This window comes from Salmo trutta, chromosome 12 (assembly GCF_901001165.1).
Source record: "Salmo trutta chromosome 12, fSalTru1.1, whole genome shotgun sequence".
Taxonomy (NCBI): domain Eukaryota; kingdom Metazoa; phylum Chordata; class Actinopteri; order Salmoniformes; family Salmonidae; genus Salmo; species Salmo trutta.
This window is the reverse complement of record NC_042968.1, coordinates 4668799-4681904: the sequence shown is the minus strand read 5'-3', so window position 1 is coordinate 4681904 and position 13106 is coordinate 4668799. Positions and strand designations below refer to the sequence as shown.

General features: G+C 41.2%; 1 protein-coding gene across 1 annotated transcript in view; it reads right to left on the bottom strand.

Moving 5' to 3' along the window:
- Positions 1-13106, bottom strand: part of LOC115203864 (C-Jun-amino-terminal kinase-interacting protein 1-like) — a 91982-nt gene that overhangs the window by 8240 nt on the left and 70636 nt on the right. The window contains exons 8-11 of the mRNA XM_029768921.1: positions 9411-9514; positions 4376-4492; positions 3424-3494; positions 3060-3158 (exon numbers count right to left, since the gene is read on the bottom strand). Of these exons, the coding sequence (XP_029624781.1) occupies positions 3060-3158; positions 3424-3494; positions 4376-4492; positions 9411-9514 (391 nt within the window). The remainder of the gene's footprint in view (positions 1-3059; positions 3159-3423; positions 3495-4375; positions 4493-9410; positions 9515-13106) is intronic.

Here is a 13106-nt window from a genome sequence, read left to right as displayed (position 1 = left end):
GCTGACAGCACCACCCTTTGGAGAGTCCTGTGGCTGTGGATGGTGCAGTTGCCATACCAGGTGGCGATACAGCCAGACAGAATGCTCTAAATGGTGCATCTGTAGAGGTTTGTGAGGATCTTAGGGACCAGGCCAAATGTCTTCAGCCTCCTGTTGCACCTTCTTCACTACATACAGTTGAAGTCGGAAGATTACATACACCTTAGCCAAATACATGTAAACTCAGTTTTTCACAATTCAATCAGAGCAACAATTCCCTGTCTTAGATCAGTTAGGATCACCACTTTATTTTAAGAATGTGAAATGTCAGAATAATAGTAGGGAGAATGATATATTTCATATTTTATTTCTTTCATCACATTCCCAGTGGGTCAGAAATGTACATACACTCAATTAATATTTGGTAGCATTGCCTATAAATTGTTTAAGTTGGGTGAATTTTGGCCCATTCCTCCTGACAGAGCTGATGTAAGTGAGTCAGGTTTGTAGGCCTCCTTACTCGCACATGCTTTTTCAGTTCTGCCACAAATCTTCTATAAGATTGAGGTCAGGGCTTTGTAATGGCCACTCCAATAACTTGACTTTATTGTCCTTAAGCCATTTTGCCACAACTTTGGAAGTTTGCTTGGGGTCATTGTCCATTTGGAAGATCCATTTGCGACCAAGCTTTAACTTCCTGACTGTATTGAGATGTTGCTTCAATATATCCACATAATTTTCAATTCCTCATGATGCCATCTATTTTGTGAAGTGCACCAGTCCTTCCTGCAGCAAAGCACCCCCACAACATGATGCTGCCACCCCCGTGTTTCCCGGTTGGGATGGTATTCTTCGGCTTGCAATCCTCCCACTTTTTCCTCCAAACATAATGATGGTCATTATGGCCAAACAGTTCTATTTTTGTTTCATCAGACCAGAGGACATTTCTCCAAATAGTACAATCTTTGTCCCCATGTGCAATTGCAAACCATAGTCTGGCTTTTTGTATGGCGGTTTTGGAGCAGTGGCTTCTTCCTTGCTAAGCGGCCTTTCAGGTTATGTCGATATAGGGCTCGTTTAACCGTGGAAATACATATTTTTGTACCTGTTTCCTCCAGCATCTTCACAAGGTCCTTTGCTGTTGTTCTGGGATTGATTTGCACTTTTCGCACCAAAGTATGTTCATCTCTAGGAGACAGAACGCGTCTCCGAATTGAGCAGTGTGATGGCTGTGTGGTCGCATGGTGTTTATACTTGCATACTATTGTTTGTACAGATGAACGTGGTACCTTCAGGCGTTTGGAAATTGCTCCCAAGGATGAACCAGACTTGTGGAGGTCTACAATTTTTTCTGAGGTCTTGGCTGATTTCTTTTGATTTTACCATAATGTCAAGCAAAGAGGCACTGAGTTTGAAGGCAGGCCTTGAAATACATCCACAGGTACACCTCCAATTGACTCAAGTGATGTCAATTAGCCTATCAGAAGCTTCTAAAGCCATGACATCATTTTTTGAAATATTCCAAGCTGTTTAAAGGCACAGTCAACTTAGTGTATGTAAACTTCTGACCCACTGGAATTGCGATACAGTGAATTATAAGTTAAATAATCTCTCTGTAAACAATTGTTGGAAAAATTACTTGTGTCATGCACAAAGTACATTTCCTAACTGACTTGCCAAAACTGTAAGTATTGCTATGAGACTTGTTTCTACACCTTGATTGGAGTCCAGCTGTGGTAAATTCAATTGATTGGACATGATTTGGAAAGGCACACAACTGTCTATATAAGATCCCACAGCTGACAGTACATGTCAGATCAAAAACCAAGCCATGAGGTCAAAGGAATTGTCTGTAGAACTCTGAAACAGGATTGTGTCAAGGCACAGAAGGGTACCAGGTTTGAGGGATAGATGAATGGAGCAAAGTACAGGACCTCAGACTGGGGCGAAGGTTCACCTTCCAATAGCACAACGACCCTAAGTACACAGCCAAGACAATGCAGGAGTGGCTTCGGGACGTGTCTCTGAATGTCCTTGAGTGGCCCAGCCAGAGCCTGGACTTCAACCCGGTCGAACATCTCTGCATAAACCTGAAAATAGCTGTGCAGCGACACTCCCAATCCAACCTGACAGATCTTGAGAGGATCTGCAGAGAAGAATGAGAGAAACTACCCAAATACAGGTGTGCCAAGCTTGTAGCTCCATACCCAAGAAGACTCAAGGCTTTAATCATTGCCGAAGGTGCTTCAACAAAGTACTTACTTATGTAAATGTGATATTTCATTTTTTCATTAACATTATACCTATCTTTTACCTATTTTTGCTTTGTCATTATAGGGTATTGTGTGTAGATGTAAATTTTAGAATAAGGCTGTAACGTAACAAAATGTGGAAAGAATCAAGGGGTCTGAATACTTTCCGAATGGACTGTACATATATAATTATATTCTGGACGCTGACCTTGCTCGTTATAATATTTCTTAATTCCTTCCTTCTTCTATTTTGGTTTTGTTAGGTATTACTGCACTCTTGGAGCCACGAACATAAGCATTTCGCTACACCCGCGAGAACATCTGCAAAATATGTGTATGCGACCAATACAATTTATTTTACGACCAATACAATTTAAGTCCACAACTTCAAAACATTGCTCTCTCCATAGCAAAGCTACCTTACTCGCTGTACTCATTACTGCACCCAAGATACACCCACATCAAACCCCACCCATAAGATAACTCTTGTACGCCTTCCGCATTTCTTAATGGGCATTGATGAAAAACGAGGCCAAATCACAACGTGCAGTGGCCCTTTAAACACTGACATTAGCTTTAGGGAGCGATAGTATAATGGCCAATAGTAGTTGCAATTGAGATCAACTGTTCAGGTGAACTTAGCGCATTTTGGGGGTTTAATGAGAGATCACCTCGTGTTGAGACATTGTTCAATGTTGGTTGTAATTGACCCACTATGGCTAAGAACCTCTTGAATCCTCTGACAATATAAAAGAGGGACAAAGAGCAAAAGAGTGACATGATATGTATATTTTTTAAGCCAGAAACAAACAAGTCCTCAAACCTCACCCAACAGACTCTGCCAGGGGTTTAGTAGAATCTTCAGACACAAACACATGACAGGCAAATCTCTGGTCAGCTGGGTGTTTTGTGATGAAGCCAAAGTACCTAAGGGGAAACCATACAAACCACACATTGGTAAAAAAAAATGAAAATACAGGGGTCAGAGGAGCGAAACCCCAGTGTTAACCAGGTTCCGGGAGTAAAATAATTTTGACATGTAAAAATGCAGATTTTACAATGGAAGGTACCCAGAGTGATTATTTTTCTCCATTTCCTCCACTGCTTGCGCTATGACTCTCCCAAAAAGCACATTTTTATTTGAATACAGTGAGCATGACTGACAAAATTTAATCCAGGTCCAGGTACTTACTTGCTGTTCTTAGGGTGACAGCCACAGAAAGAAACATTCTTCAACTGGAAGAAGTGGCTGCACTGGTTACTCTGTGATGACAGACAGACACACATACACACACACACAGACACACATCTATATTATAAACTAGTGGTGGATTTGCGTCCTTAAATTTTGGACTGACTTTCTTCATTTTGGGCTCAAAATAAGCGCATCGTCTGGGACCATGGGGGGGGGGTGTAACAATGGGAAACTGTGATGTCACAAGGCAATGCACACTACATATGAATTCAACATAATTATTTGGTACAAACCTCATTGACAAAATTCTATGGCTCTGAAAAACAGGTGTTGGGGGTAAAAAGTATCCACCCTCCATGTCAACAACTGCATTTCTCATGGAATTTGCTATCTGCTTACACCACATCATCTGTAACTGTAGCTAGTGAACCTTATGATTGGCAAATTAGATTAGATATTAAAACAAATCATAGCCTTAATGTCAAAAAAAGAACCCACTGATGGTTACATAGCTTTACTTCAGTTTAGGTGGGCACCGCTGTTGCCAGATGAAATTCTCACTTGCTTCTATACAATACAACTGGATTAAGATGTGTGAACTGCAGTACCCTGTTGTGCCCACACTGAGGCGTTATCAACCTTCTTAACTGGGAATATTTCCCTCAGTGTGATCTTGCTGGTCAGAGGTTTGGATAAAACATATCTTTGTATCTAGTCATGCAAGCCAGACGCAAAGTTTTGTAGTTGTACTATGGTCCAAACTAAACTGCTGTCTTTCTAACATGCGCTGAAGGTGTGCCTTAAGAAGTGTGTGTGTGTGTGTTTGATGCAAATACTTGTGTTGCGTGTGTACGTGTGTGTGCATAAATCTGAGTATGTCTGTCTGTGTACCTGTCCTGTGTGCGTGTGTGTGCGCACGTGTGTGTGTGTATGTGTGTGGAAGTCTTACTCTGTCAGAGGCATAGTAGTCATCCTGGACTAGGAGCTTCACTCCTTTCATGTTGATCTCAAGGATACAAGACGAAGGTGGGTTATACTGCACTGTCATCCTCCTATTGGTGGCAATCTGGTGACAATCAAAACAGCATCAGCATCCCTTGAGAAAAGCAGCAGCTGAAACGTCAGGCCCGGTTTAGATATTGAATATATATGTAAAAAAAAAGCAAGAAAAATCTTGTGCACCCTTATTCTATTAATTGGAATTTAGAACATGAACAGGGAAAGAGGTGGGTTATTGGTCTTAAAACTCTAGTGGCATCTCTGCTAGAAATGCACACTATATATACAAAAGTATGTGGACACCCCTTCAAATTAGTGGATTCAACTATTGGAGCCACACCCGTTAGTGACCGTGTATAAAATCGAGTACACAAATAGTCAATCTCCATAGACAAACATTGGCAGTAGAATGGCCTTACTGAAGAGCTCAGTGACTAGAGCTGCCCCGGTCAACTGTAAGTGCTGTTATTGTGAAGTGGGAACATCTAGGAGCAACAACGGCTCAGCAACAAAGTGGTAGGCCACACAAGCTCACAGAACGGGACCGCCGTGTGCTGAAGTGTGTAGCATGTAAAAATTGTCTGTCCTCTGGAAGCAACGCCAGAACAAGAACTGTTAGTCTGGAGCTTCATGAAATGGGTTTCCATGGCCGAGCAGCCACACACAAGCCTAAGATCACCATGCACCAATGCCAAGCATCAGCTGGAGTGGTGTGAAGCTCGTCGCCATTAGACTCTGGAGCAGTGGAAATGTGTTTTCTGGAGTGATGAATCACACTTTATCATCTGGCAGTCCGACAGATGAATCTGGGTTTGGAGGATGCCAGGAGAACGCTACCTGCCCCAATGCATAGTGCCAACTGTAAAGTTTTCTGGAGGAGGAATAATGATCTGGGGCTGTTTTCATGGTTCAGGCTAGGCCCCACAGTTCCAGTGAAGGGAAATCTTAACGCTACAGCATACAATGACCTTCTAGACAATTCTGTGCTTCAAACTTTGTGGCAAAAGTTTGGAGAAGGCACTTTCCTGTTTCAGCCTGACAATGCCCCTGTGCCCAAAGCAAGGTCCACACAGAAATGGTTTGTCGAGATCGGTGTGGAAGAACTTGACTGGCCTTCACAGAGACCTGACTTCAACCCCATCGGACACAATTGGGAAGAATTGGAACGCCGACTGCAAGCCAGGCCTTATCGCCCAACATCACTGCCTGACGTCACTAATGCCTAGTTAAATAAAGGTAAAATAAATAAAAATGAATAATGCTCGTGGCTGAATGGAAGCAAGTCCCCACAGCAATGTTCCAGCATCTAGTGGAAAGCCTTCCCAGAAGAGTGGAGGCTGTTATAGCAGCCAATGGGGGACCAACTCCATATTAATGCCCATGATTTTGGAATGAGATGTTTGACGTACAGGTGTACACATACTTTTGGTCCTGTAGTGTAGCTATGAGCAATGGCTAATACCTCTTTTCAACCTGCCTCTGCCTCTGTCTTCTTTTCTTTTCTATTATGTTTTAATGATTTCCTGTCTTAACCTTTCTAATTTGTGATCTCAGATTATTCTGCAGTCAATGCTTATTTGTGTGATATAGGGTTGGGGTCAATTCTGAAAAGAGTTGCGAATTCTATTCTTAAATTTGAATTGAATTTGAATTGCCCACACCCCACAGGAAATACTTTGAATTGAATTCAAATGGCTTATTTATTCTACACATTACTACACAAATAAATACAAAATTGTAACCAATACTATGTATAAGAATCAAACTATGTGGTTGAATCAAAGGAATGACACTCATGTCTTATTTGAATTGCTTTGAATTGGTTTACTTCCTTTAATTAAAATTAAATTACAATGTGTCCAATTCAAATTAGAATATAAACTTTTTAGTGACAGGGGGCAGTATTCGGAAATTCAGATGAATGACGTGCCCAAATTAAACTGCCTGCTACTCGGGCACAGAAGGCAGGATATGCATATTATTAGTATAGAAAACACTCTGAAGTTTCTAAAACTGTTTGAATGATGTCTATGAGTATAACAGAACTCATATGGCAGGCAAAAACCTGAGAAAAAATCCAACCAGGAGGTGGTTTGTAGTTTTTCAAGTGATTGCCTATCCAAACTACAGTGCCTGTGGGGTCATTTTGCACTTCCTAAGGCTTCAACTAGATGTCAACAGTCTTTAGAACCTTGTTTCATGCTTCTACTGTTACTGGGGAGAGAATAAGAGCTGACTCAAGCCTGAGACCTATGAGTTGTTTACTGCGCCGGCACACAGGCGCACCATTCCTTATTTTTCCTCTGTAATGAATACACTATGGAATACTTGGAATATTATCGAAGATTTATGTTAAAAAGACCCTAAGGATTGATTGTAGACATTGTTTGACATGTTTCTACAAACGGTAATGGAACTTTTTGACTTTTCGTCTCGGGGTTGCGCCCGCGCATTATGCCTTTGGATTAGTGATCTGAACACGTGAACAAAACGGAGGTATTTGGACATAAATATGGAGTTTATCGAACAAAACAAACATTTCTTGTGGGAGTCCTGGGAGTGCATTCCGACGAAGATCAGAAAAGGTAAGTGAATATTTATAATACTATTTCTGAGTTTTGTTGACTCCAGAACTTGGCGGGTAACTGTATAGCTTGCTTTGATGGCTGAGCTCTGTACTCAGAATATTGAACAATGTGCTTTCGCCATAAAGCTATTTTGAAATCTGACACAGCGGTTGCATTAACTTCTATGGGCTAGGTGGGATGCTAGCGTCCCACCTGCGGGACACAGCCAGTGAAATATCAGGGCGGCAAATTCAAAAACAACAAAATGTCATAATTCAACTTTCTCAAACATACAACTATTTTACACCATTTTAAAGATACACTTCTCCTTGATGTAACCGCATTGTCCGATTTCAAAAAGGCTTTACAGCGAAAGCAAAACATTAGATTATATTAGGAGAATACATAGACAAAAATAATCACACAGCCATTTTCCAAGCAACGACATGTGTCAATAAAACCCAAAACACAGCTAAATGAAGCACTAACCTTTGACGATCTTCATCAGATGACACTCCTAGGACATTATGTTACACAATACATGTATGTTTTGTTCGATAAAGTTCATATTTCTATCCAAAAACAGCATTTTACATTGGCACGTGATGTTCAGAAAATGTATTCCTACCAAAACGTCCGGTGAATGTGCACATCAATTTACAGAAATACTCATCATAAACGTTGACAAAATATATAACAATTATTTAAAGAATTATAGATAGATTACCCTTGGATGCAACCGCTGTGTCAGATTTTAAAATAGCTTTACGGAGAAAGCACATTTTTCAATATTCTGAGTACATAGCTCAGCCATCACGATGAGCTATACAGACACCCGCCAAGTTCGGGGCAACCTAAACTCAGAATTAGTATTAGAAATATTCCCTTATCTTTGCTGATCTTCGTCAGAATGCACTCCCAGGACTGCTACTTCCACAAGAAATGTTGTTTTTGTTCCAAATAATCCATATTTATGTCCAAATACCTCTGTTTTGTTCGTGCGTACAGATCACTTATCCAAAGGCATAACGCGCGAGTGCGGAACCAGAGACGAAAAGTCAAAATGTTCCATTACCGTACTTACAAGCATGTCAAACGCTGTTTAAAATCAATCTTTATGGTATTTTTAACGTAACATTGCGATAATATTCCAACCGGACAATAGCGTATTCATTCAAGGAGAAAAAGAAGGAACAGCGTGCTTGCGTGACTGCACATATCCAATCCCTTTGTTGCCAGGCAGACCACTCAGTAACTGAGCTCCTATACTCTGCCCAGTGACAGGAGAAGGCTCAAACCACTTTCTGAAGGCTTTAGACAGCCAATGGAAGCCTTATGAAGTGCAACATAACCCCAAGGATACTGTAGTTTCAAAAGGGACTAGAAAGAAGAACTACAATTCTCAGATCCTCCACTTCCTGGTTGACTTTTTCTCAGGTTTTTGCCTGCCATATGAGTTCTGTTATACTCACAGACACCATTCAAACAGTTTTAGAAACTTTAGAGTGTTGTCTATCCAAATCTACTAATAATATGCATATTCTCGTTTCTGGGCCAGAGTAGTAACCTGTTTAAATTGGGTACGTTTTCATCCGGCCGTGAAAATACTGCCCCCTAGCCCAGACAGGTTAAGGAGAAGTGTATCTATAATTATTTCAATAACTGTTGTAAATGTTATCAACGTTTATGATGATAATTTTTGTAAATTGAAGTGCTCATTCACCGAAAGTTTTGGGAGGTAAAACATTTCTGAACATCACGCGCCAATTTAAAATGGGGTTTTTGGATATAAATATGAACTATATCGAGAAAAAAAAACATACATGTATTGTGTAACATTGAGTCCTGGGAGTGTCATCTGATGAAGATCATCAAAGGTTAGTGATTCATTTTAGCTGTATTTCTGGTTTTTGTGACGCCTCTCCTTGCTTGGAAAATGGCTGTGTGGTTTTTCTTGTTTAGGCGCTGTCCTAATATAATCTAATGTTATGCTTTTGCTGTAAAGCCTTTTTGAAATCGGACAATGTGGTTGGATTAACGAGAAGTGTATCTTTAAAATGCAATATAATAGTTGTATGTTTGAGAAATTTGAATTATGAGATTTTTGTTATTTTGAATTTGCCGCCCTGCTATTTCACTGGCTGTTGGCAGTGTGTCCCGCGGGTGGGACGCTAGCGTAGAGAATATACTATACTGTTTCCCTCTCACACTTTCTCCCCCATTATTTGCCATCTTCCTACTCAATCCATCTGTCTCTTCATCCATATCTGTCTCTTCCTCCTCCTCTCTCTCAGTTAAAGATTATGGTTTTCATTGGTAATGTGCCAGTTGACATCTCTCTCACACTCTTTCTATCTTTTCACTCTTTCTACCCTCTCACTCTCCCTTTCACAAGCACACACACAGCACCTCCCATACCTTCTGCATAGCTGCACACAGAACATCGTTGCCTTTGTGGTAGGGCACTTGGACCGAGCCCAGGAATTTCATGTGGTATCTGTCTACCCATTCACTGCTCTTCACTGTGGGAGAGAGAGATAGAGAAAGATAAAAAATATAAACTACAGTGCATTTAAAGGCGCAATTTGTAGAAATAGCTCTGCCATTTCCTGGTTTCTAATGACAAAAGCTAAATATAACATAGAGAATAATTCTACCATCAGTAACTGTCATGGACCGCATAAAGATTTACCCTCACCTGTTTTCATATATTGCAGCATAGTAACTAGTAACCACTTAACTATCCTCAAGGTAAGCAACATTCCATCCTTCACAATCCTGTAACTAATAATTCGACATCTTTAAGTATTCATATTCAAATCAAATAAAACTTAATTTGTCACATGCGCCGAATACAACAAGTGTAGACTTTATTGTGAAATAATTACTAACAATCCCTTAACCAACAGTGCAGTTCAAAAAGAGTTAAGAAAATATTTACCAAGTAGACTAAAATAAAAGTAATAATAAAAAGTAACACAATAAGAATAATAATAAGAGGCTATATACAGGGGGCACTGGTACCGAGTCAGTGTGTGCCGGTACAGGTTATTTGAGGTAATTTGTACATGTAGGTGGGGGTGAAGTGACTATACATAGATAATACACAGCGAGTAGCAGCAGTGTACAACAAAAGGGAGGGGGGATCAATGTAAATTGTCTGGTGGCGATTTTATTGATTGTTCAGCAGTCTTATGGCTTTGGGGTAGAAGCTGTTGAGGAGCCTTTTGGTCTTAGACTTGGTGCTCCGGTACCGCTTGCTGTGCTGTAGCAGAGGAAACAGTCTATAACTTGGGTGTCTGGAGTTTCTGACAATTTTATGGGCTTTCCTCTGACACTGCCTATTATATAGGTCCTGGATGGCAGGAAGCTTGGCCCCAATGATGTACTGGGCCGTTCGCACTACCCTCTGTAGCGCCTTACGGTCAGATGCTGAGCAGTTGCCATAGCAGGCAGTGATGCAACTAGTCAGGATGCTCTCGATGGTGCAGCTGTAGAACCTTTTGATGATCTGGGGACCCATGCCAAATCTTTTCAGTCTCCTGAGGGGGAAAAGGTTTTGTCGTGCCCTCGTCACGACTGTCTTGGTATGTTTGGACCACGATAGTTCGTTGGTGATGTGGACACCAAGGAACTTGAAACACTCGACCCGCTCCACTACAGCCCCGTTGATGTTAATGGGGGCCTGTTCGGCCTGCCTTTTCCTGTAGTCCACGATCATCTCCTTTGTCTTGCTCACATTGAGGGAGAGGTTGTTGTCCTGGCACCACACTGCCAGTTCTCTGACCTCCTTCCTATAGGCCGTCTCATCGTTGTCAGTGATCAGGCTGTTGTGTTGTCAGCAAACTTAATGATGGTGTTGGAGTTGTGTTTGGCCACACAGTCGTAGGTGAACCGGGAATACAGGAGGGGACTAAGTACAACACCCCTGAGGGGCCCCAGTGTTAAAGATCAGCATGGCAGACGTGTTGTTGCCTACTCTTACCACCTGGGGGCAGCCTGTCAGGAAGTCCAGGATCCAGTTGCAGAGGGGGGTGTTTAGTCCCAGAGTCCTTAGCTTAGTGATGAGCTTCGTGGGCACTATGGTGTTGAACGCTGAGCTGTAGTCAATGAACAGCATTCTCACATAAGTGTTCCTTTTGTCCAGGTGAGAAAGGGCAGTGTGGAGTGCGATTGAGATTGCCTCATCTGTGGATCTGTTGGGGCGGTATGCGAAGTGGAGTGGGTCTAGGGTGTCCGGGAGGATGCTGTTGATGTGAGCCATAACCAGCATTTTAATGCACTTCATTGCTACCGACGTGAGTGCAACGGGGCGGTAATAATTTAGGCAGGTTACCTTTGCTGCCTTGGACACAGGTAGGTATTACAGAATCGGTCAGGGAGAGGTTAAAAATGTCAGTGAAGACAGTTGACGGTTGGTCCGCACATGCTTTGAGTACACGTCCTGATAATCTGTCTGGCCCAGCGGCTTTGTGAATGTTGACCTGTTTAAAGGTTTTGTTATTCCTTGTTAATGTGTTCATGTACTTATCATTATTTCACCATTTATTACTTTGATGATGTTAAAAAGATCGCTAGATAAAATGGGATTAGCCGACCCCATTGAAATGTATGGTTTTTAGCTTGGCAGTTAGCTTGCCCCATTGCTGTTAATGTTTCTCTCTTTAATCGTCATGCTAACTAATCAGCATGGATGTGTGTGTATGCAAATGTGTATTTGTGTTAGTATACTCACCTGTGTCCTACCTGTTTAGTCTATTTGGGTTCATCCTGGATGTTCACCTCCATGTAAAATGCCCTATCTACAAAGGACTGTTGTAGCCTATATCTACCTTGTGAGACCTGTAAATCATTATTCTCTCCAAACATGTTATGTGTTACTGTTTAGCTTTGATACATCCAATTCTACATGTATCTATATATACACTACCAGTACACCTACTCATTCAAGGGTTTTTCTTTATTTGTACTATTTTCTACATTATAGAAAAATAGTGAAGACATCAGAACTATGCAATAACACATTTGGAATCATGTAGTAAAGGAATCATGTAGTAAAACATCTTATAATAAAGTGTTGTTTGAAAGAATCTGCAGTCTCCCTTCCCTTTGATTAGATATTCCACGACAACACCTTCTCATATTTTTAAAATTTTCTGTAGAATAATAGTGAAGACATCAAAACTAGGAAATAAGACATGGAATCATGTAGTAACCAAAAAGTGTTAAACAAATCAAAATATATTTTATATTCGAGATTCTTCAAATAGACACCCTTTGCCTTTGATAGCTTTGCACACTCTTGACATTCTCTCAACCAGCTTCATGATGTAGTGACTTGGAATGCATTTCAATTAACAGGTGTGCCTTCTTAAAAGTTAATTTGTGGCATTTCTTTCCTTCTTAATGCATTTCAGCCAATCAGCCAATCAGTTGTGTTGTGACAAGGTAGGGATGGTATACAGAAGATAGCCCTATTTCAGTCACTTGGAGTCCATGTTATGGCAAGAACAGCTCAAATAAGCAAAGATAAACGACAGTCCATCATTACTTTAAGACATGAAGGTCAGTCAATACAGAAAATGTCAATAACTTTGAAAGTGCAATCGCAAAAACCATCAAGCGCTATGATGAAACTGGCTCTCATGAGGACCGCCACAGGAATGGAAGACCCAGAGTTACCAGGATAAGTTCCTTAGAGTTACCAGCCTCAGAAATTGCAGCCCAAATAAATGCTTCACAGAGTTCAAGTAACAGACACATCTCAACATCAACTGTTCAGAGGAGACTGTGAATCAGGCCTTCGTGTTCGAATTGCTGCAAAGAAACCACTACTAATGGACACCAATATGAAGAAGAGACTTGCTTGGGCCAAGAAACGCGAGCATTGGAGATTAGACCAGTGGAAATTTGTCCTTTGGTCTGGAGTCCAAATTGGAGAATTTTGGTTCCAACCGCCATGTCTTTGTGAGACGCGATGTGGGTGAACGGATGATCTCCGCATGTGTATTTCCCACCGTAAAGCATGGAGGAGAAGGTGTTATGGTGTGGGGGTGCTTTGCTGGTGACACTGTCTGTGATTTACTTAGAATTCAAGGCACACTTAACCAGCAT